The sequence below is a fragment of the Lithobates pipiens genome, unplaced genomic scaffold (genome assembly GCF_037356315.1).
Source record: "Lithobates pipiens isolate NorthernLeopardFrog02 unplaced genomic scaffold, aLitPip1_a1.2 Scaffold_150, whole genome shotgun sequence".
NCBI lineage: Eukaryota > Metazoa > Chordata > Amphibia > Anura > Ranidae > Lithobates > Lithobates pipiens.
In genome coordinates, this window is record NW_027507739.1 from 2,501 (window position 1) to 27,858 (window position 25,358).

Genomic DNA, 25,358 nt, shown 5'->3' on the forward strand with positions numbered 1-25,358 from the left:
GCAGCTATTGCGATTGGTTGCCAGAGGTTACAGCATTTCATTACTGCTTACTGACTGGTTGCTAGAGGTTACAGCACTCCTTAAGGCTCACTGATTAGTTGCTAGAGGTTACAGCACACATTACGGCTGACTGATTAGTTGCTAGAGGTTACAGCACATCATCTCCTCACAGCAGGGGAGCATGATATACATATGAATGCCGCCTTTATTTACATATCAATGCCGCCGGCCGCAGCTATCTACTTAGTATTGTCGCCGCTATTTACATATGAATGCTGGTTATTTACATGTAAACACAGGGTCTGCAGGTGAGTCATCTGCACACAACAATAGGGCAGAGCAGGGCAGCATTAGTACCAGCACTTCACACTGAGATATTGGGACACAGCACAGGACTAAAACTTCAAGGGACAAGGGAATTTAAACCTCAATAGTTGGCAAGTATGAGGCAACTGTTCTGGGCCCCACAGCAATGACAGGGACCAGGGCAGCTGCCCCTTTTGCCCCGCCTTAAAGACGGCCCTGCACCAGAGGACCATTGAACAAAATAAGTAGATGGGCAGCACCGTGGCTGCCCGTCTACAGTAGTTAGCACTTCCACCTAGCAGCACTAGGGTCGTGGGTTCGAATCCCAACCATTAAACGACCTCTTCCTGGAATTTACATGTTCTCCCTGTGTGGGTTTCCTCCCACGCTCCAAAGACATGCTGGTAGGTAAATTGGCCCTAGTATGTTTATGTATGAATGTGAGTTAGGGACCTCAGATTGTAAGCTCCTTGAAGGCAGGGACTGATGTAAATGCTCCACATATATACGGTGGGTGGGGGGAATGATGATTTGCTCCCCTACAGATTGTGTCATTTTGCCCACTTACAAAGAAATGAGGGGTCTATAATTTTTCTCATAGGTGTATTTTAAATGATAGAGACAGAATATCAACCAAAAATCCAGAAAAAAAAAAACACACGATACAAATGTTATAAATGGAGTTGCAGTTCAGTGAGTAAAATAAGTATTTGATCCCCAAGCAAAACATGACTTCGTACTTCGTTGCTGAGCACAGAGGTCAGACGTTTCTTGTAGGTGGTCTCCAGGTTTCCACACATCTCAGGAGGGATTTTGGTCCTCTCTTCTCTACAGATCTTCTCTAAATCCTGAAGGTTTCTTGGCTGTTGCTTGGCAACTCAAAAGTTTCAGCTCCCTCCATAAATGTTCTATAGGATTAAGGTCTGGAGACTGGCTAGGCCACTTCATGACCTTAATGCGCTTCTTCTTCAGCCTTTGTTGCCTTGGCGGGATGTTTTGGGTCCTTGTCATGCTGGAAGACCCATCAATGACCCATCTTCAGTGTTCTGGAGGAGGGAAGAAGGTTCTCATCCAAGATTTTACAATACACGTCCCCGTCCATTGGCCTCTCAATGCGGCAAAGTCGTTCTGTATCTTTAGCAGAGAAACAGCCCCAAAGCATCATGTTTCCACCTCCGTGTGTGACTGTAGGGATGGTGTTCTTAGTGTCATAGTCAGAATTTTTCTTCCTCCAAACACGGCAAGTCAAGTTAATGCCAAAGAGCTCAATTTTGGACTCATCTGACCACAGACCTTCCTCCCCCAATCCTTCTCTGAATCATTCAGATGTCCATTGGCAAACTTCAGACGAGCTGTACATGTGTCTTCTTGAGGAGGGGGACATTGCAGGCACTGCAGGATTTCAATCCATGGCGGTGTATTGTGTTTCCAATGGTTTGTTTGATGACTGTGGTCTCAACTGCCTTGAGATCCTTCACAAGCTCCTCCCGTGTAGTTCTGGGCGGATCCCTCACTTTTCTCATGACCATCCTCACCCCAAAGGGGAAACCTTGCATGGAGCTCCAGACCTGAGGGCGATTGATGGTTATTTTGTATTTCTTTTGTGAATAATCGCTCCAAAAGTTGTCTCCTTCTCACCAAGCTTCTTGCTGATGGTCTTGTAGCCCATTCCAGCCTTGTGCAGGTCTCCAATCTTCTCCCCCGACGTCCTCTGACAGATCTTTGGTCTTCCCCGTGATGGTGAGGATTGGAGGGAAGAGATTCTGTGGACAGGAGTCTTCTATACACATAACGAGTTGTCGTTAGGAGAACCTTCTTACATTGACAGGACTAATCTGTGTACCACATGAGCACCTACTGGAGCCAGTCTTGGGGTTTGGGCAGAGTTAGTTGGTTGGTAGGGAATCAAATACTTATTTTACGCACTGAACTGCAACTCTATAACATTTGTATTTTTTGATATTTTTTTTTTTGGTTGATATTCTATCATATAAAATATACCTATGATAAAAAATTATAGACCCTCCATTTCTTTGTCAGTGGGCTAACTTATAAAATCTGCATCAAATCCCTATTTTCTTCACTATATATGTTAAGCACTGCATAAATGGACAGCGCTTTAAGTGTATCTGTAATAATAGTCCTCTGTTTTAGAACTCTGATTGCTTAGGGAAGAGGGTCACATTTTTTTTTGGGGGGGGGGGGGCAGCCACCAAGAGTTGGGCTTTAACTCTAACAAAAAGTGGTCACAGCTTCCTGGCTGTGATGTCTGGCAGAGGTGTAGGAATGGCAAAAAGTGTCTGAAAAGAATTACAAATCCTTTGGCAGATTATACAGTCCATGTATATGTGTTCCAACAGTGTGATTAGCAGGTTTGCCTTGAAGTTCAGCTATGAGTTTATTAAAAAAAAAAAAAGTAAAATAAAACATCGATATCATTAGCTATACAAACTCTCTTCTGCTTTGGCATGAAGGATTCATGCACACTGGTACATAAAGACATACACCAGGGATATGCAATTAGCAGACCTTCAGCTGTTGCAGAACTACAATTCCCATGAGGCATAGCAAGACTCTTAGAGCCACAAGCATGACAGCTAGAGGCAGAGGCATGATGGGACTTGTAGTTTAGCAACAGCTGGAGGTCCGCTAATTGCATATCAATGACATACACCATAAAAAAATAAATGAAAAAAAAAAAGGCCATGAAGTGCCTGAAAACTGGTAACTGCAGAACTACATTGGAACTACATTTCCCATGATGCTCACCTACACTGCATAGTGCATGAGCATCATGGGGATTGATGTTCCAAAACATTTGGGGTGCCAAGGTTCGCCCCTCACTACATGAGCCTCAACAGTTCTGTAAGGAACAGCTACAACACAATGGTGCAGGTTTAAAAATCGCCAGGACTTACCTCCACCACCTGGGCATCGTTCAGCCAAGTGCTGAGAATTTTTCGGATCAACTGGAAGACTTGCTGTAGAACCAGAACAACCTGCACACAGCAAAGAAACTGCATTGCTGATTGTGAATATATCATTTCCAAACATGCTATTTTGCAATTCAACTTAAAGTGGTTCTAAAGCCTAAACATTTTTTACTTCAATGCATTTCCTTTTATTAAGTTAAAAATGTATAGGCAGAAGTACCCCCCTCACCACCTTTACTTACCGGAGCCCTCATTCGATCCAGCGATGTGCCTGGCTGCAGCTTTTCTCTCCCCCAACTTCCGGGTCTCACTGACTTTGCCGAGGCAGCGGGAGCCATTGGCTGCACCCGCAGTCAATTAAAGACAACGACGAGAAAGCACGAGGTGGAGTCCTGCTGCCTGAGTCAATAGACGCAGACAGCGAGGCTCAGAAGAGAGCACAACCCCCCCCCCCCCCCCACACACACACACACGCGCGCACACACGCACACACACGCACGCACACGCACACACACGCACACACACGCACACGCACGCACACGCACACACACGCACACACACGCACACACACGCACACACACGCACACACACGCACACACACGCACACACACGCACACACACGCACACACACGCACACACACGCACACACACGCACACACACACACACACACGCACACACACACACACGGCTTTCTATGGGGGGCACTCGATGGAGGGGAGGAGCCAGGAGCGCAGGCGTGGGGACCCAAGAAGAGGAAGTTCGGGGGCCGCTCTGTGCAATTCTATTGCACAGAGCAAGTAAGATTAAACCTTTGTTTTTATTCATTTAAAAAAAAAAAAAGCTCAGTACAGCTTCCGCCATTATCAGAGCAGTATTTATTTTTGTTAAGTCTTGTCAGTGATGCTTTGTACTTACCTCTAGAGATAGCTACCAGCTAGAGAGGAAAAAATGATACTGGTGACGCAGCTTCCCCTCTATACAAGGCGCTGCTCTGTCAACCTTTGCATCCTCTGGCTGCTCTGACAACATTTGCAGCCACTACGCACTACGTCAGGGCACATCTGCGTCACAGTGGGTGTGGCTAGTACTGTTGATGGTGTGCCCAAGCTTGTCAATCGATGGTCATGCCTATGCCCCTAACTATCAGCTGTCATTGACGTGGATTGCTGCAGCCTGAAATCAGCTTTGAGTAAGAAGACACACCCAAAAAACATGCCCATAGAGCAGGGTGGATATAAAACAATGATTTAAAAAAAAATTATAATAATAAAAAAATAAATTACTTTTATTTATTACTTTTTTATTTATTTAAATAGATATTTTTTGATTTTAATAAAAAGCTTTTGGAGTAAAAATCTATCTAAAGATAGGTTTTTTTATTTTTTTATTTAAGATACATTAATAATTTTGTTTAGTCAGCCAGAAATGGAGCTTAGTTTTGTAGCATGAGGCTGTATATATTCTACAATATTTAAATTTTTGGTAAACTCATTCAACGAATCCAAGCTGAGATAACATGCACTGCACTGATACATTCACACAATGTCACAGGAACCATGAGATAAAACAAAGTTCGGGAATATTCCTTTATCCCATTGTTTTGCAAATCTATGTACACTACAAACTGTATGATTGGATCGGTTCTGATATCACCGCTTTACTAACCTGACAGCTGATTATTCTAAATAGGAAACCTTCATTTTGTTTCTAAGATTCTAACTACCAGCAAGAATGAGTCCTTACATTTAAAGAGCACCTGTCATTTCAGGTCCATCATGGCAGCGCCTGTTAGCGGGTGTCCACTCACTCACCCACCACCGCCACATCCCTCACCTTCCCAATAAAGTGAATGGGACTGTCGGTGAGCCATAGCGGGTCAGAGGAGGCGCCAACAGCGGGTCAGAGGAGGCGCCAACAGCGGGTCAGAGGAGGCGCCAACAGCGGGTCAGAGGAGGCGCCAACAGCGGGTCAGAGGAGGAGCCAACAGCGGGTCAGAGGAGGAGCCAACAGCGGGTCAGAGGAGGAGCCAACAGCTGGTCAGAGGAGGAGCCAACAGCTGGTCAGAGGAGGAGCCAACAGCTGGTCAGAGGAGGCGCCAACAGCGGGTCAGAGGAGGAGCCAACAGCGGGTCAGAGATGACAGTTGCTCTTTAAAAATTATGAATAAATCAAGCATTTTTACTAGTGATTTAAATCATGGATTTAAAAATCGACTTGATTTAAATCAAATCCACCCTGCCATAGAGTGGTTGGCAAGAAAGGAATCCTGGGGTTTGTTTCCCCCTAGCACAGCACTCACAAATGACGTGCTAGCTCAGCATTACTCCTCCTATGATCACTGTTGGGATTGAGCTGAAGTGGTGCCACTTCGGCTCTGGAAGATTTACCCCCCACCCCCTGGCCATTTTTTGTGATACGGCACTGCGTTGCTTTAACTGACAATTGCACGGTTGCGTGACGCTCTACCCCAAAAAAAACAAATGTACTTTTTTTCTTCTCACAAATAGAACTTTCTTTTTGGTGGTATTTGATCACCTCTGCAGTTTTTATTTTTTGCGGTAGAAACAAAAGACTGACAAATTTGATTTTTTTATATATATATATATATATATATATATATATATATATATATATATATATATATATATATATATATATATATATATATATATATTTTTTTTTTTTTTTTTTTTTTTTTTTTTTTACTTTCTGCCATGAAACATATCTAAGAACAAACTTATAAGCCCGGACGGCAGCACTCAGATTCAACACCTTTTTTTTTTTTTTTATTAAAATCAAATAAAGGTGTTGTATCTGAGTGCTGCCGCCCAGGCTTATTCGTTTGTTCTCCAATCCCAGCAGAGCCTGCACCTGAGTGCCTATCTAGGGTGTGTATCATTTGGAACCTGTGCTTTGAGAGAGAGAGAGGCCTTTCTTCTTCTTCTCTCTGATATAAAACATATCCAATAACAAAAATGTAAAAAAAAAAAAAAAAAAAAAAATCTTATTTCTTCAAAGATTTAGGCCAATATATATTCTGCTACATGTTATTGGGATTTTTTTTTTTTTTGTATATATAGTGTATATTGATTGGTTTGCGCAAAAATTAGAGTCTACAATCTATGGGATATTTTTTTTTTTTATTATTTTTTTACTAGTAATAGCAGCAATCAGCGACTTAAAGCGGGGGGGACTGCAACATTGCGGAAGACAAAAAACGGACACACCTGACACTTTTTTTGGAGAACCGGTGACAACAAATACAGTGATCAGTGCTAAAAATACATAGAGATGGGGGAGAGAGAGAGTGAAAGAAAAATAAAAAAAATAAAATAAAATCAAAAGGAAATAGAAGTCTGCAAACATATGAAACCCCGGAGTTCCCATTTAGAGCGAGTGACGAATGGAGAGAGAGAAAAAAAAAAGAAAAAAAAAAAAAAGGGAATGAAAAGGAAAGGTAAAGAAAAAGTAAAAGAAAAGGGGGTGAAGCTGGGTTGACTCACCGGGTTGGGTCCTTGTACTACCGGTAACTTCTTGACCTCTGCTGCCTCGTGCTCATCATCGTGGCAGCTGATGTCCAGCGTGGTGAAGAGGTTGGAGAGGAGGCCGAGGATGTGGATTATTGCCAGTTTATTAGAGGGGTTCGGCTGCAGGGAAAGAAAAAAAATAAATAAATAAATAAATAAAAAGGGGATCACATGACGCCAATACAAACATCGTCATGAACTTGATGCGCGGTTGCTGGACGGCACAGTTCCATTTTATAAAAAACACCCGCAGTCACAAACCTGGCTACTGCATAGAATAAACGTTCCTGTCGTAGGAAATTCTGGAATTTCAAGGAATAAGACTCGATGCCGAGACGTTCAGAAGACGTCGGCTGTGGCAAGAAAACCCCCCAATGGGCACCCCTCTTATTTTATTACTAAAGACTTCTCTAACCTAAGCCACGCCCATCAGCATACATCTCACCATCCAATGGGAGTGTCCTTTAAGGACCGCTATTCTTGAAAATACTGTATGTCTAATAGGGCTGAAACAACTAATCGATTAATCGACAACTAATCGATTATGAAATTAATCGATTACTATTTTCATAATCGATTAATCGGCCAGCAACAAAATGGGGTTAAAGTTAATGACTCTGATGAGATTTACCAGATTGACCCTTTAATAGTATATCTCTCCTCTAATAGTATATACACTATATATCCCCTCTAATAGTATAAACACTATATATCCCCTGTAATAGTATAAACACTATATATCCCCTCTAATAGTATAAACACTATATATCCCCTGTAATGGTATAAACACTATATATCCCCTGTAATGGTATAAACACTATATATCCCCTGTAATGGTATAAACACTATATATCCCCTGTAATGGTATAAACACTATATATCCCCTGTAATGGTATAAACACTATATATCCCCTGTAATGGTATAAACACTATATATCCCCTCTAATAGTATAAACACTATATATCCCCTGTAATAGTATAAACACTATATATCCCCTGTAATAGTATAAACACTATATATCCCCTGTAATAGTATAAACACTATATATCCCCTGTAATGGTATAAACACTATATATCCCCTGTAATGGTATAAACACTATATATCCCCTGTAATGGTATAAACACTATATATCCCCTGTAATGGTATAAACACTATATATCCCCTCTAATAGTATAAACACTATATATCCCCTGTAATGGTATAAACACTATATATCCCCTGTAATAGTATAAACACTATATATCCCCTGTAATGGTATAAACACTATATATCCCCTGTAATAGTATAAACACTATATATCCCCTGTAATAGTATAAACACTATATATCCCCTGTAATGGTATAAACACTATATATCCCCTGTAATGGTATAAACACTATATATCCCCTGTAATGGTATAAACACTATATATCCCCTGTAATGGTATAAACACTATATATCCCCTGTAATGGTATAAACACTATATATCCCCTGTAATGGTATAAACACTATATATCCCCTCTAATAGTATAAACACTATATATCCCCTGTAATAGTATAAACACTATATATCCCCTGTAATAGTATAAACACTATATATCCCCTGTAATAGTATAAACACTATATATCCCCTGTAATGGTATAAACACTATATATCCCCTGTAATGGTATAAACACTATATATCCCCTGTAATGGTATAAACACTATATATCCCCTGTAATGGTATAAACACTATATATCCCCTGTAATGGTATAAACACTATATATCCCCTGTAATAGTATAAACACTATATATCCCCTGTAATGGTATAAACACTATATATCCCCTCTAATAGTATAAACACTATATATATCCCCTCTAATGGTATATACACTATATATCCCCTCTAATAGTGTATATAGCCTCTAATAGTATATAGTTCCTCTAATGGTATATACAGTATATCTCTCCTCTAATGGAATATACAGTATATCTTCAATAGCGTATATACAGTATATCTCCTCTAATAGTATATATCCCCTCTAATATATACACAGTATATCTCTTCTGTCTGTTATTCTCAGAGTGGATTAGATATTTTGCTCCCTAACCATGTAGTTGGTTATTTATATTCACCACTGCATATAGAGATTTTTAAGAATAAATTGCTTTTTTTAAACTTTACATATTAACTAAATTATACACCACACTTTTTTTTTTTTTTAAGATCATTAAACGATTAATCGATTACTTGAAACAATAATCGGCCAACTAATCGATTTTGAAAATAATCGCTAGTTACAGCCCTGACGTCTAAGAGACTTATAACGCGTACACACGATCGGAATTTCGGCCAGCAGAAGACCGATGAGAGCTTTTCATCGGCCGTGTGTGCGCTCCATCGGAATTTAGCTGGCCGCATTCCCGCCAGCCAAAAATTTGAGAGCATGTTCTCAATGGAAAAACTTTCTTTCGGAAATTCCGATCGTGCGTATGCAATTCCGACGCGTGAAAAACTCACACATGCTCAGATTCAACTCACGAGACGGAAGCTATTGGCTACTGGGTATTGCACTTCCCTTTTCTAGTCCCCGTCGTACGTGTTGTACGTCACTACGTTCTTGGCGGTCGGAATTTGGTGTGACCCGTGTGTAGGCAAGACAGCTCGAGCGGAATCCCGATGGGAAAACCATCAGAGCTTTTTCCGACGAGAATTCCGATCGTGTGTACGCGGCATAAGAAAAGCAGTTTTGCTTAACCAATCCTCAGCTCCCACACGCTCCTTTGAGCTGCTAGACTGCCCCCCCCCACCGCCTCATCACCCCTCTATGCTCCAGTGGCAGGATGCCCTCTGACATCATCAGGACTGATGAACGACCCACGGGCCCACAGTCCTGCACTGGGCAAGAGGACAGTGAAGAACAGTCCACTGCCGAAGCATGGGAGAGCCCTGTCTGCAGTAGGAGCACATGATTGGGTACGAAAAAATTAGTTTTTTTTTCTCCATTCGCCAGACCTAAAACGAGCATTTAAAGTGGTTGTAAACCCTTAGGCCGCGTACACACGCGCGGACTGTTCGCCCAACCTTGTCCGCTGAACAGTGTTTGGGCGGACAGTCCGCTCGTGTGTGGGGCTTCAGCGGACAGTTTCAGCGGACAGTTGGACGAACAAGGTCTTACGGAAATTCCGAAAAACTGTCCGCTGAAACAAGGTTTCAGCGGACTGTTCGCTCGTGTGTAGGCTTGTTCGGCCAACTAAGTCTCGCGCATGCTCAGAAAGGATTTCCACGTCGGAAGGTTGCATTGCAGTGTATAGGACGTCGTATTTTTCGTCCCGTCGTACGTGCCGTTCACGTCATCGCGCACGGTTTCAGCGGACTGTTCGTTCGTCGTGTGTGGCCATGTCCCTCCATGCTAAGTTTGAGCGGACTGTTTGCCGAAACTGTTGGACGGACAAAGTTGGGCGAACAGTCCGCGCGTGTGTACGCGGCCTTACAGACCACTTTGACCTACAGGTAAGCCTAGATTAAGGCCCAAGAAATATCTCCTAAACCTACGCGGTTTAGGAGATATTTGCAAAAAGGCATGTGCCGTAGACAGCGGCGCGCAGGCGCACTGAGCATGCCGCTGCTAACAGCGATATACCGTTAGGCCTCGTACACACGCGCGGACTGTTCGCCCAACTTTGTCCGCTGAACAGTGTTTGGGCGGACAGTCCGCTCGTGTGTGGGCTTTCAGCGGACAGTTTCAGCGGACAGTTTGACGAACAAGGTTTTTCGGAAATTCCGTAAAACTGTCCGCTGAAACCTTGTTTGAGCGAACAGTCCGCCCGTGTGTAGGCTTGTTCGTCAAACTAAGTTCCGCGCATGCTCAGAAAGGATTTACACGCCGAAAGTTATAATGCAGTGTATAGGACGTCGTATTTTTCGTCCCGTCGTACGTGCCGTTCACGTCATCGCGCACGGTTTCAGCAAACTGTTCGTTCGTCGTGTGTGGCCATGTCCGTCCATGCTAATTTTGAGCGGACTGTTTGCCGAAACTGTTTGACGGACAAAGTTGAGCGAACAGTCCCCGCGTGTGTACGCGGCCTTAGTGTCGGCTCCCTTGCGCATGCGTGGGAGTGACGTCATTGCTGCTCTGGCGCTGTGAGTGGCCGGAGCAGCGATACCCAGAAGAAGATGGACGCTTCGTGCTACAGGGGACAGCGGTGACATCACTGGCTCCTGTGTCAGGTAAGTGACACACAATGGGCTACTATGCTATGCAATGCAATGCCATGCATAGTAGTCCATTATGCTTTATCTTTGCAGAGAGACAAAGAGGAAGTAAACCCATCAGGGTTTACTTCCTCTTTAAGCCTCGCATTGTGGGAGCAGCTCCACTGCAAGGAAGGGTTGCAAGGGTTTTCTCTTTCCCACAGTTAGAAGTTAGTGTTCCATATCAGCGTGTTTAATACATGGTAAAGGATTCCCAGAGCCTGAGCTATAAAGCTCTATAGACAGGCTTTTTTTTTTTTAACAGCTGATAAGGAGACTCAGAAAATTGTGTACAAAGAAGCATATATAGCCCCATCTGCTGGCTACCAGTGAAAATATACATGTACAGTTAATGCTTATTTACTAAGTGGTTTTAGTCCTGACCATAAATAAAATATACACAAAACTTTACATTCCCTTTAAGCATTAATTGTTGTCTTCTGTGATATAAAAACAAATGGACAGAGCATGCCGAGCAGCACTCACCGTCTCATCCGCCAACTTCTCCAGCTGCTGGATGTAGGGAGTGATGAGGGAGTGTAGATTGCTAAGGATCTCCTCCACCTGCAGAGCCGATAACAGGAAGCCCAGAGCCTGCATCAGCCACATGCACTGACTGGTCTGGAAAAGAAGAAAATCAATAATGAGGAGGGCCGAGAATGAGAACCCCATAAACACACCGTACAGACCCCATACAGGGGAAATCACACCATACAGACTCCGTACAGGGGAATCCATACTGTACAGACCCCGTACAGGGGGAGAAAAAAAAAAAAATCACACCGTACAGGGGAAATCACACACACACACACACACACACACACACACACACACACACACACTATACAGACCCCGTACAGGGGAAACCCTGTCATATAGACCCCGTACAGGGGAATCCATACCGTACAGACACCCAACAGTGGAAATCACACCGTACAGACACCCAACAGTGGAAATCACACCGTACAGACACCCAACAGTGGAAATCACAATGCACAGACCCGGTACTGGGGAAATCTCAACGTACCGACCCGGTACTGGGGAAACCCTGTCATATAGACCCCGTACAGGGGAATCCATACCATACAGACACCCAACAGTGGAAATCCCACCATGCAGGGGAATCTACACCATACAGACACCGTACAGGGGAAATTACACCATGCAGACCCCGTACTGGGGAAACCCTGTCATATAGACCCCGTACAGGGGAATCCATACTGTACAGATACCGTTAAGGGGACATCACACTGTACAGACACCCAATGGCAGAAATCAAACCCTACAGGGAAATCTACACCATAAAGACAGTGTACAGGGAAAATCCCACCGTACGGGAGAATCCATACCGTACAGACATCCAACAGTGTAATTCACACCATACAGACACCGTACAGAGGAAAACCCACCATACAGGGGAATTCACACCATACAAGAGAAATCCCACCGTGCAGACACCAAACAGGGCAAATCCCACCGTGCAGACACCAAACAGGGCAAATCCCACCGTACAAGAGAAATCCCACCATAGAGACACCGTACAGGGTAAATTCCAACATACAGACAAATCTCCCAATTACCTTGTGAATTTGTTTCAGCAGCACATCCTGCAATGTAGGAAAAAAATATTTTAGTGAAGGAAGTATTACTCTATACTAGATACATTACAGATATCGAAGCATATAGAGCTTGGAAGTCAGTGGGAAGAATGTTCCTTACATTGGTGATCAGTGGGAAGAATGTTCCTTACATTGGTGATCAGTGGGAAGAATGTTCCTTACATTGGTGATCCGTGGGAAGAATGTTCCTTACATTGGTGATCCGTGGGAAGAATGTTCCTTACATTGGTGATCAGTGAGAAGAATGTTCCTTACATTGGTGATCAGTGAGAAGAATGTTCCTTACATTGGTGATCAGTGAGAAGAATGTTCCTTACATTGGTGATCAGTGGGAAGAATGTTCCTTACATTGGTGATCAGTGAGAAGAATGCTCCTTACATTGGTGATCAGTGAGAAGAATGTTCCTTACATTGGTGATCAGTGGGAAGAATGTTCCTTACATTGGTGATCAGTGAGAAGAATGCTCCTTACATTGGTGATCAGTGAGAAGAATGTTCCTTACATTGGTGATCAGTGAGAATGTTCCTTACATTGGTGATCAGTGAGAAGAATGTTCCTTACATTGGTGATCAGTGAGAAGAATGTTCCTTACATTGGTGATCAGTGAGAAGAATGTTCCTTACATTGGTGATCAGTGAGAAGAATGTTCCTTACATTGGTGATCAGTGGGAAGAATGTTCCTTACATTGGTGATCAGTGAGAAGAATGTTCCTTACATTGGTGATCAGTGAGAAGAATGTTCCTTACATTGGTGATCAGTGGGAAGAATGTTCCTTACATTGGTGATCAGTGAGAAGAATGTTCCTTACATTGATGATCAGTGAGAAGAATGTTCCTTACATTGGTGATCAGTGAGAAGAATGTCCCTTATATTGGTGATCAGTGAGAAGAATGTTCCTTACATTGGTGATCAGTGGGAAGAATGTTCCTTACATTGGTGATCAGTGAGAAGAATGTTCCTTACATTGATGATCAGTGGGAAGAATGTTCCTTACATTGGTGATCAGTGAGAAGAATGTTCCTTACATTGGTGATCAGTGAGAAGAATGTTCCTTACATTGGTGATCAGTGGGAAGAATGTTCCTTACATTGGTGATCAGTGGGAAGAATGTTCCTTACATTGGTGATCAGTGAGAAGAATGTTCCTTACATTGGTGATCAGTGAGAAGAATGTTCCTTACATTGGTGATCAGTGGGAAGAATGTTCCTTACATTGGTGATCAGTGGGAAGAATGTTCCTTACATTGGTGATCAGTGAGAAGAATGTTCCTTACATTGGTGATCAGTGGGAAGAATGTTCCTTACATTGGTGATCAGTGGGAAGAATGTTCCTTACATTGGTGATCAGTGAGAAAAATGTTCCTTACATTGGTGATCAGCGAGAAGAATGTTCCTTACATTGGTGATCAGTGGGAAGAATGTTCCTTACATTGGTGATCAGTGGGAAGAATGTTCCTTACATTGGTGATCAGTGGGAAGAATGTTCCTTACATTGGTGATCAGTGGGAAGAATGTTCCTTACATTGGTGATCAGTGGGAAGAATGTTCCTTACATTGGTGATCAGTGGGAAGAATGTTCCTTACATTGGTGATCAGTGGGAAGAATGTCCCTTACATTGGTGATCAGTGGGAAGAATGTTCCTTACATTGGTGATCAGTGGGAAGAATGTTCCTTACATTGGTGATCAGTGGGAAGAATGTTCCTTACATTGGTGATCAGTGAGAAGAATGTTCCTTACATTGGTGATCAGTGAGAAGAATGTTCCTTACATTGGTGATCAGTGAGAAGAATGTTCCTTACATTGGTGATCAGTGAGAAGAATGTTCCTTACATTGGTGATCAGTGGGAAGAATGTTCCTTACATTGGTGATCAGTGAGAAGAATGTCCCTTACATTGGTGATCAGTGGGAAGAATGTTCCTTACATTGGTGATCAGTGAGAAGAATGTTCCTTACATTGGTGATCAGTGAGAAGAATGTTCCTTACATTGGTGATCAGTGGGAAGAATGTTCCTTACATTGGTGATCAGTGAGAAGAATGTCCCTTACATTGGTGATCAGTGGGAAGAATGTTCCTTACATTGGTGATCAGTGAGAAGAATGTCCCTTACATTGGTGATCAGTGGGAAGAATGTTCCTTACATTGGTGATCAGTGAGAAGAATGTTCCTTACATTGGTGATCAGTGGGAAGAATGTTCCTTACATTGGTGATCAGTGAGAAGAATGTCCCTTACATTGGTGATCAGTAGGAAGAATGTTCCTTACATTGGTGATCAGTGAGAAGAATGTCCCTTACATTGGTGATCAGTGGGAAGAATGTTCCTTACATTGGTGATCAGTGGGAAGAATGTCCCTTACATTGGTGATCAGTGGGAAGAATGTCCCTTACATTGGTGATCAGTGGGAAGAATGTTCCTTACATTGGTGATCAGTGGGAAGAATGTTCCTTACATTGGTGATCAGTGGGAAGAATGTCCCTTACATTGGTGATCAGTGAGAAGAATGTCCCTTACATTGGTGATCAGTAGGAAGAATGTTCCTTACATTGGTGATCAGTGAGAAGAATGTCCCTTACATTGGTGATCAGTGGGAAGAATGTTCCTTACATTGGTGATCAGTGGGAAGAATGTCCCTTACATTGGTGATCAGTGAGAAGAATGTTCCTTACATTGGTGATCAGTGAGAAGAATGTTCCTTACATTGGTGATCAGTGAGAAGAATGTTCCTTACATTGGTGATCAGTGGGAAGAATGCCCCTTACAGTGGAGAAAAGAAATGCCATGCGTCTAGATAAATGGATAGCAGTAGATGGATGCAGCATTGTGTTACCTGGGACACGGCGACAATGTTGGCAGCGTACGGGAGAAGGTCGTATTTGCATTCTCGGCAGATTTTCTTTAGGGTGGAGACGCTGGACACAGACAGTTCAGGATTTCCCAGTGCATGGAGGACGAGCGGTAATACCTTATTGATCATGACTGGGTGGTCCGCCAGCCATTCTGCCAGCGCCCCTAAAAAAAACAGAGAGAGAGAGGGTGGCATTAGCATTACTGCTCTTCATTCCTCATATTACATACCAGCTGCCTTCCAAGCAGAGCTGTACGGGGTCCATTAGTTGCTAGCAATGAACATATTCCTAAATTTAAATAGGTGAGCTTAAATAATCTGAATTTCATGTGCGTGAACTCGAAACCAAGTCATATACATTGATCAAACTGGTATGCTGGACCCTTTAAATAATACAAAAAAGTTAATGTGTGAACTAAAAATTAATACATATGCGTGCAAACAAATATAAAGTGCCACGAAGTTTCCTCTTGGATGTAATCCCCCGCAGTAATTCAATTCCACCACAAGATGTCCTCAGTTTCCCATGTTAAAAGTATGCCCATTGTTAATAAACCCCAAAGACTGAGGAGATACTGTGAGTGCAGAGCATCATGATCCTGCCCACTAAGGGTGTGTCATCCTGCATGCACGGTGTATTGATGGAGGAAATGGGAAAAGGTCATCATCACAGCTAGCTAGGGCAGATTGCATGGAAATACACCCTGCCTAGGAATGCTCACTCCACCCACCCATCAAGGTATATTGATATTTGCATAAGTCTTCCCACTGCTTCCATCAGGACTGAGGGCTCTTGAGAGGAGTACTGAGGGCAGGAGGCTGGGATATTCTCAGGAAGCCATGTACCACCCCCTCCTACCAGCCATGATGTCTTCATTGCATAGAGAAGCAAAGTGACCCAGTGATGACATCTCCAAAATGAGGTAGGGAAAGGTTTTAAAAATTGAATTAGCACGTTAATTGGGTTAAGGAGGAACCGGGAAACGGCAAAATATAGGCAGATTAAACCTCAGCTTTAAAAAAAAAACACAGACAAGGAAGATGTTGAAGCGCCCCTCACTGTCAGATCAGGATTTCTTCATTGGGCGCTCTATCCTTTTAGATGCCATTAAGCAAAAAAAATCTTCTGACCTTTCTGCCCTCCTTCACACACCAATCCCCCCACCCCCCCCTCCCCCGCCACCTCCCCGGCTTGCATCTCTGTGCATCATAGATTATGTCTGTGCCATCTGAATATGTATTGTGCTCAACCTCTATGACCTTTTCATGAAATCTCCGTCATAAAATATCAATTTAACCCCTTCACATACCGGGCACTCCCCCCCCCCCCCCCAGAACAATTTTCATCTGTCAGCGCTCTCACACTTTGAATGACAATTTTTCTGGTCATGCAACACTGTACCCATATGACATTATCATTTTTTTTTCACACAAATAGAGCTTTCTTTTGGTGGTAATAAATCACCACTGGGATTTTATTTTTTGCTAAACAAGAAAAAAAAAAAAGACCGAAAAAAAAAAAAAAAAAAAGGAAGGCAGCACTGATGGGTACCGACGAGGCAGCACTGATGGGCACTGATGGGTAGCACTAATGGGTACCAATAGGAAGGACTGATGGGCACTGATGAGACGAAACTTATGAGCCTGCACCGATGGGTAGCACTAATGGGTACCGAAAGAAAGCACAGAGGAGGCTAAACCGACGAGGCTGCACAGATGGACACCGACGAGGCTGCACAGATGGACACCGACGAGGCTGCACAGATGGACACCGACGAGGCTGCACAGATGGACACCGACGAGGCTGCACAGATGGACACCGACGAGGCTGCACAGATGGACACCGACGAGGCTGCACAGATGGACACCGACGAGGCTGCACAGATGGACACCGACGAGGCTGCACAGATGGACACCGACGAGGCTGCACAGATGGGGCTGTACTGATGATCAGTGCTCTGATTATCTTTGTACAGGTCCCCTGTGACACTTGCCGGTTACCGGCTCTGCTTTCCTCACGTTGTGACAGTACATGAGGATAACCATCAAGTCGGTGATTGGACACAGCTGATCACATGGTAAAGGGCTGCTGTGATTGTCCGTTTACCCCAGATCTGCAAACAACCGCGTATGAAGGACATATCAATCACAGAGCGCCCCAAATGCATGTGGGGGGAGGGGGTTCCAGGAGGACATACATGGACATCTTGGAAAAACGGGGCTGCACTGTTGCCGTTTTTCGGCTATATTGCAGTAAGGAAGTGGTTAAAAGAGTCAGGCAGCCAAATCATTTTTTTTTATTTCACCATTTCTATTAAAATCTCCCATAGAGATTACCAGTGATTGCACAGCTACATTTACATATATTGTGCGATTTTATTATATTCATCTCTTTTGGCTCCATGAGCCGTCCACATAATCTTCAGGGAATTAGATTGCTCTGTTCTGCTCTGGGCTTCCTACTGTGGCCTCCCATATGGGACTTTGTCTGTAGGAATTCAACAGAAATTGAGTCTATTACTCAAAAACCATTTAGCTCGGTGGATCTTACCCCTTTTAGAATCTGATGAAAACCTCTGAAGCTTTACCAAAAAAAAAAAAATAGTTTGACAATGTACTTTAAAAAAAAAAAAATATATAATATATATATATATATATATATATATATATATATATATATATATATATATATATATATATATATATATATATATATATATATATATATATATATTTATAATTTTTTTTTTTTATTGAACTTTATTGCTATCACAAGGGATTAACAACATCCCTTGTGATAGTATAGGCCGTGACAGGTCTTCTTTATTATTATTATTATTATTATACAGGATTTATATAGCGCAAACACGCAGCGCTTTACAATATAAAAAGAAGGAGGAGGCAATACAGTTATAATACAATAAAAAATACAAGAGGATTAAGAGGGCCCTACAATCTAATACATTCTACATTCTATATGGAGAGATCTGGAGTCCATTAGCCCTTGTACACACGGTAGGAAATTCTGACGGAAAATGTCCGATCGGACCGTGTTGTGGGCTCCATCTGACTTTTTCCGTCGGAATGTCCGACTAACAAAGTTTGAGAGCTGGATATAAAATCTTCCAAAAACATGGTCCGATCGGACTTTGTCCGATCGTTTTTTGATTATTCCGATCGGACAAAGTGCCACGCATGCTCAGATCAAATTACGAGACCAAAGCTATTGGCTACTAGCCGCAACGTAGTCCCATAGCAACGAACGGACGTCATCACGTTCTGAACGATCGGATTTTCCGACAACTTTGTCCTACCGTGTGTATGCAGCACCCGTTTCGGACAAAATCCGTCAGAAAAAAACCGACGGATTTTGTTGTCGGAATGTCCGACCCGTGTGTACAAGGGCTTAGACCTCTGGCCTCCAAAAAGCAACCGAGATCGGTTTGATCAGATGTTTTTGTATCTGAAGGGGGTAGGAGTTTGTATGACCAGGGCAACCGATAAGGGGGTAGCACCTGCCCTCCCCGTACAGGGCCCAGGCCCCATAAATTCAACAGGGGGGGGGGGCCCAAAGCAGCGGGAGTGGGCGGGATTACAAGAACCAACATCCCGTGGGCCTTCCTGAGCTTCAGTTTGTGAATGAACAGGGATCCTCCACAGTGCTTCCTGTTCATTCATTTCATTCTGCAGCTGAGGCTTCAGACAAAAGGTTTGAGGAATCTGTGCCCTCAATCTCTGTTTTCTGTCTCAAAAGTGAGACGTTGGGTGTCTGGTTACATGAATGAGCGGTTTTGTTTGTGCGGCTGGAGCCGCCTGGCAGGTGTGGTTCACCGTTCCTGTCGGGTGGGCTGTGCGGGGCCCCATTAGGGCGGCACAGTGGTGTAGTGGTTAGCACTCTCGCCTAGCAGTAAAAAAGGTCACTGGTTCAAATCCCAACCATGACACTACCTGCCTGGAGTTTTCATGTTCTCACTGTGCCTGCGTGGGTTTCCTCCGGGTACTCCGGTTTCCTCCCACACTCCAAAGACATGCAGGTAGGTTAATTGGCTTCTGTCTAAAATTGGCCCTAGTATATGAATGGGGATCTTGGCTCCTTGAGGGTAGGGACCAATGTGAGTGTGCAATGTACAGGGATAGGGACAATTGTAGACACTCACTCAGGTTGAACTGGATGGACTGATGTTTTTATTCAACCTTACTAACTATGTAACTATGTAACTATGATTTCTAACAGCAGCCCTGTGCATGAGCCAAAGGCTACACTCTTATAGAAAGCAGGAGAAGATCTTTCTGTGACTGGGGGTACACTGTGCGGGCTGCATTAGACAACGACTTCAGTACCATCTACCACCAAAGCCCGAGCCATTATGACGTCACACCCCCCCCCACACACACGCACGCACGCACGCACGCACACACACACACACACACACAGTGGGGGTGTCCAGGACATCCAGGCTACTGACGAGCATGCTGGTTTGGGCAGTGCAAGACATACCCCATTTAGGAGGAGCGACTGACAGCAAAGGAGGAGAAAGAACTACGTTTTAACACCTGCGGTGTTAAAGCTGAGGCCGGGGTTGGGCTTTAACAGTTCTTACCCAGCAAAGTTATGTCGCGTACACACGATCGGAATTCTCGTCGGAAAAAGCTCTGATGGTTTTTCCCATCTGAATTCTGACGGAATTTTGCTCAAACTGTCTTGCCTACACACGGTCAGACCAAATGCCGACGGTCAATAACACCGCGACGAACAGTGTACCCCCAGTCACACGTTCGACGGCACTATAAAAAAGGGAAGTTTAATGCTTCCGCGCATGCGTCTAATTCTTTCCGAGCACGCGTCTGAATTTTGCATGTCGGAATTGCATACACACGATCGAAAAATCCGATAGAAAGGTTTTCCCCGTCTGAAAAATTAAGAACAGGTTCTCAAATCGAAAGCCAGTCAGAAACGCTGACAGAAAAAAAGACCGATGGGCATACACACAGTTGGATAATCAGATGAAAAGCTCCCATCGGACTGTTTCCATCGGAAATTCCAGCCGCGTGTACACGGTATAATAGTGGATATATACTTGAATGTTGACTGGGTGACATGGCTGACCTCTGGGGTATGAACCCCGCCCCCAGCATGGACACTTAAGCTGGATGCACACCATCCAATTTTCTGTAGATTTTTTTCCTTCAGATTTACCAAAACCATAAAATGTGGGAAGTCTGATGGCCCCGTACACACACACGCCGAATATCGGACGACAGATCGTACAACTTTATTCGCTTAATAGTTGCAAGTAAAAATTGAATAGGTTACTAAAGTCACGAAAATTCTCGTACAACAGAAGAAAATAAATAAAAAAATCGGAAGTGATGTCATGTGTTGTAATGAATTTGTATTTTCGGACAACAACTGAACTGACTAAACGAAAATGCTCCGATCTGATATCGTACGAGGAAAATTTTTCGTGCTTGTCCGATTGAATAATATCAGATGAATTGTTGCGATTGGCTCTCGAAAGCTCTATACGAATGATTCGATTATCGTACGATCGTGACGAAAGCGGCATTTTTCGTTGCGTTTTTTTTTTTTGGGATCGTGTATACGGACCATAAAGGCCTCATGGACATGGCTGCTGGTAAACGGACGTTTAGGAGCAGCTGGGAATTTTTCAGCTGCCCCTGAACTCTCCTCTATGTAATCTTATCAGTACATGTACACGGGGTTGTTTATAGTCGTTTCTAGGCAGTTGAGTTTAGAAGAAAAAAAATTAAAAATAAAATGGTTTCAGGCGGATATTCAGAGGCATTTGAAACGCCAAATGCCTGTAAAAGCTTGTAAATGTTGCTCAACACGCGTTTCGTTTACAGAAGTTTTTCATTTTAAACAAAAAAATAATATATAAATATTGCAGTCCCGCTAAAAGTCACTGATCACTGCCATTACTAGTATAAAAAAATAAACATTAATTCTATAAAAAAACATTTATCAGTGTATAATACGCACAGGCGTATAACACGCACCCCAAATTAAGAGAGACGTTTCAGGAAAAAAAAAAAAAAAAAAACTTTTTTAAAAAGATAAATCACTTTCAAGCAACATAATAACATAATTGGTCAGTGCCCATCAATGCAGCCCGATTAGTGCCCATCTGCAGCTTCAGTGCAGCCCGATCTGCACCCATCTGCAGCTTCAATGCAGCCTGATCTGCGCCCATCTGCAGCCTGATCTGCGCCCATCTCCGCCATCAATGTAGCTCCCCATCTCTCGCAGGAAAATCACTGAGCCGTCATCTCCTGTTTACTCGGCTCTCAGTCAGCAGTCACATACACAGTCCCGCCTCCGCCATCGGCACTGGACCAGCTCCTGTGATAGACAGAACACTGGTCCAATGCCGGTGGCGGAGGCGGGACTGTGTGTGTGATGTGAGAGCCGAGGAAGAGCAAAGTGGAGAGGAGATGACAGCTCAGTAAATTCCAGCGGCACTCACCCCCCCTCCGAGGTACACTCTCGCGTATAACATGCACCCGTGATTTTCAGGGGGAAAAAAGTGCAAGTTATACGTTGATAAATACCGTATATCCCATAGTTTGTAGGCGCTATAAACATAGTTACATAGTTAGTCAGGTTGAAAAAAGACACAAGTCCATCTAGTTCAACAAATAAAGTCTGCGCAAACCAATCAATAGATGCTTAGCTTATTAGAAGAATACATTTTGTCCTAAATTGATGAATAAATTAGATTTTTACATTTTTTTTAGACATGTTTAAAAGCAGAAATGAAAAAAAAAATAGATTTTTTTTTTTTTGCAAAATTTTCTTTTTTTTTTTGTTTATAGCGCAAAAAAAAAATAAAAAAATGAAGGCGAGATCAAATTCCATCAAAAGAAAGCTCTACTTGTGTTTTAAAAAAAAAAAAAAAAAATTTATTTGGGTACAACGTCGCACGACCGCGCAATGGTCAGTTAGACCCCTTTCACACCAGGGCGTTTTGCAGGCGCTATAGCGCTAGAAATAGCGCCTGCAATCCGCCCTAAAGAAGCTGCACCATTGTATGTAGTGTGAAACCCCCGAGGGCTTTCACACTACAGCGGTGCGCTGGCAGGACGTCAGAAAAAAGTCCTGCCAGCAGCTTCTTTGGAGCGGTGAAGGAGCGGTGTGTTTACCGCTCCTCCACCGCTGCTCCCCATTGAAATCAATGGGGCAGCGCTGCATTACCGCCGGCAAAACGCCACTATTGCGGCGTATTGCCGGCGGTTTTGATCCTTTCTCGGCCGCTGGGGGGGGGGGTAAAAGCACCCCACTAGCGGCCGAAATGCGCCGCAAATCCGATGGTAAAACACCGCTAATAGCGGCATTTTACCGCCGACGCAATGGGCGGTGTGAAAGGGGTCTTAAACTGCTGCATCATTGTTTACCGCTCCTCCACTGCTGCTCCCCATTGAAATCAATGGGGCAGCGCTGTAATACCGCCGTAAAAACACCGCTATTGCGTCGTATTGCCTGCGGTTTTGACCCTTTCTCGGCCGCGGGGGGGGGGGGCGTAAAAGCACCCCGCTAGCAGCCGAAATGCGCCGCAAGTTTTACCGCCGACGCTATGGGCGGTGTGGTGTGAAAGGGGTCTTAAAGTAACGCAGTGCCGTTTCGCAAAAAATGGCCTGGTCATGAGTGGCGGGGGGGGAATCAATCTTCGAGAGGTCAAGTGGTTAATGTCACTTTAAGCTTTGCCAATAAAACCTGGAAGCTGATTGGTTTCCATGCACAGCTGCACCAGGATTTTGCACTTAGTAAATCAGAAGAGCACAGCTTCTCCCGTTATGTGGGCTGCACACCCTCCTGTGGGCAAGGCCTATACTCAGGGGGTCTGCTGAATCCACCCAAAAAAAAAAAAAAATCCTGAAGAGGAGAAATAAAATAAATAAACACTTTTACAAAGCAGCTTTCCTTACCGATAGTAAACATGACCGTGTCGGCGAGCTGCACGTTGTTGATGTTGATCCGAGGGATGAGGCCGATGAGCCCGGGGACGACGTCCGAATAGTTGACATCCACAGTCTCTGCGATGGACTGGAAGCCGTACAACAAAGCTTCTGTGTGCTGGAGGACAGAACAGATACACAGTAGAGTTAGCCCAATTTTTTCGTGTAATGTGAAAAATTATGTTACGCCACAAGAAACGTGAGAGAATCATAATATTCATTTTATTCTAAGCAAAAAAAAATAAAAAAAATTGTAATTCACGTTTTATCCAGAATCCTGCAGCTCTACGGTACTCGTACTCTTTTTGGAGTGTTATTAAACCCACATCATACAAAAAAAAAATTAAAAAAAATCAGTCACTATGAGATTCCTTTTCTGCAAAAAAAAAAAAAAAAAAAAAAAAACCTGGTTGATCCTGCTGCTCTCTATCTCCCCCTTCTGTCCATGTCCTCAATTCTAGGGATTTCACAGCAGTGTTGGCAGCTCTGCACATGCTCAGTTTTCACTGAGTTTCTATGCTGAGCATTTCCTCCCTATCACATCTGAGCAGCCCATGTGACTATGGAGTCACACATGTGGGCGTATACACATGATGACAGCCCACTCTCTTCTCCATGCCCACTAACCAGCTAAACACAATGGCGGGGGGGGGGGGGGGGGGGAGGAACGGGATATTACATGTAGATTAATGTAGGTTTCACCTCCCTCTTATTCTAAGACACAGACTGGGAGGGGCGTGACACAGGATGTGATTGGCAGAAATCCGCCCACACCATGTTATTTCCATGAAATAATAAAGATTTGATACATACACACATACATATATATATACACACACACTTTTGTTATTTTTCCATAATATTTTATATATATATATATATATATATATATATATATATATATATATATATATATATATATATATATATATATATATATATATATATATATACACACATACTATCTATTAAATAAAAAAAAAATATATATATATATATATATATATATATATATATATATATATATATATATATATATATACACACACACACACACACACAAAAAAATTAAATATTTTTATAATTATATATATATATATATATTTTTTTTTTTTTTTTTTTGTTGATATAAACAGTATATTGATATAATATATATTTTTTTTTACTCTGTATTCCAAAGGCTTTTTTTTTTTTTTTTTTACATGTCAGCAACAGAGGACTAGAAGCTCCTCCTGCTTATGTTTCCCTGCAGACAGGCTGGGAGAGAGCCGGGTCATGTGACAGCTGGATATCCATTAGTAAAAAAGGGACTTCGATTTATTTTATTTTTTTATTAAAATAATTACAGAGCCGTCATCTCCATACAGAAATAGAAGGGAGAATGTAAACTATACATTGTGTGTGTTTAGTATCAATAACAGTGGAGCAAATACCTGCTGTATCATACTTGATGTGATTTGACATTACAGTGGAACCTTGGATTGAGAGCATAACCCGCTCCAGGAGAATTCTTGTAATCCAAAGCACTCGCATATTTCCCCATAGAAGTCAATAGAAACTAAAGCCGCGTACACACGGGCGGACTGTCTCGCCAACTTAGTCCACGGAAACACATTTCAGCGGACAGTCCGCTCGTGTGTGGGCTTCAGCGGACTTTTTCAGCGTGCAGTCTGGCGGACTAAGTATTTCGGAATTTCCGTAATTTTGTCCGTCAGACTTTGGTTTCAGCGGACAGTCCGCTCGTGAGTAGGCTAGTTGGACGGACTAAGTATGGCGCATGCTCAGAAAGGATTTACACGGCGGAAGGTTGCATTGCTGTGTATTGGACTTCCTATTTCTAGTCCCGTCGTACGTGCTGTACACGTCATCGCGCAAACTTTCGGCGGACTGTTTTGCATCCGTGTGTGGTCAAGTCCGTTCATTCGAAAGT

The 25,358-nt window shown here is 43.1% G+C and overlaps 1 protein-coding gene across 1 annotated transcript in view; it reads right to left on the reverse strand.

Moving 5' to 3' along the window:
* LOC143981404 (importin-13) overlaps positions 1-25,358 on the reverse strand; it is a gene marked incomplete at its 3' end in the record, with an annotated part of 39,166 nt that overhangs the window by 573 nt on the left and 13,235 nt on the right. The window contains 6 exon segments of the mRNA XM_077479233.1: positions 3,225-3,305; positions 6,743-6,886; positions 11,470-11,604; positions 12,564-12,590; positions 15,434-15,615; positions 23,399-23,546. Of these exon segments, the coding sequence (XP_077335359.1) occupies positions 3,225-3,305; positions 6,743-6,886; positions 11,470-11,604; positions 12,564-12,590; positions 15,434-15,615; positions 23,399-23,546 (717 nt within the window).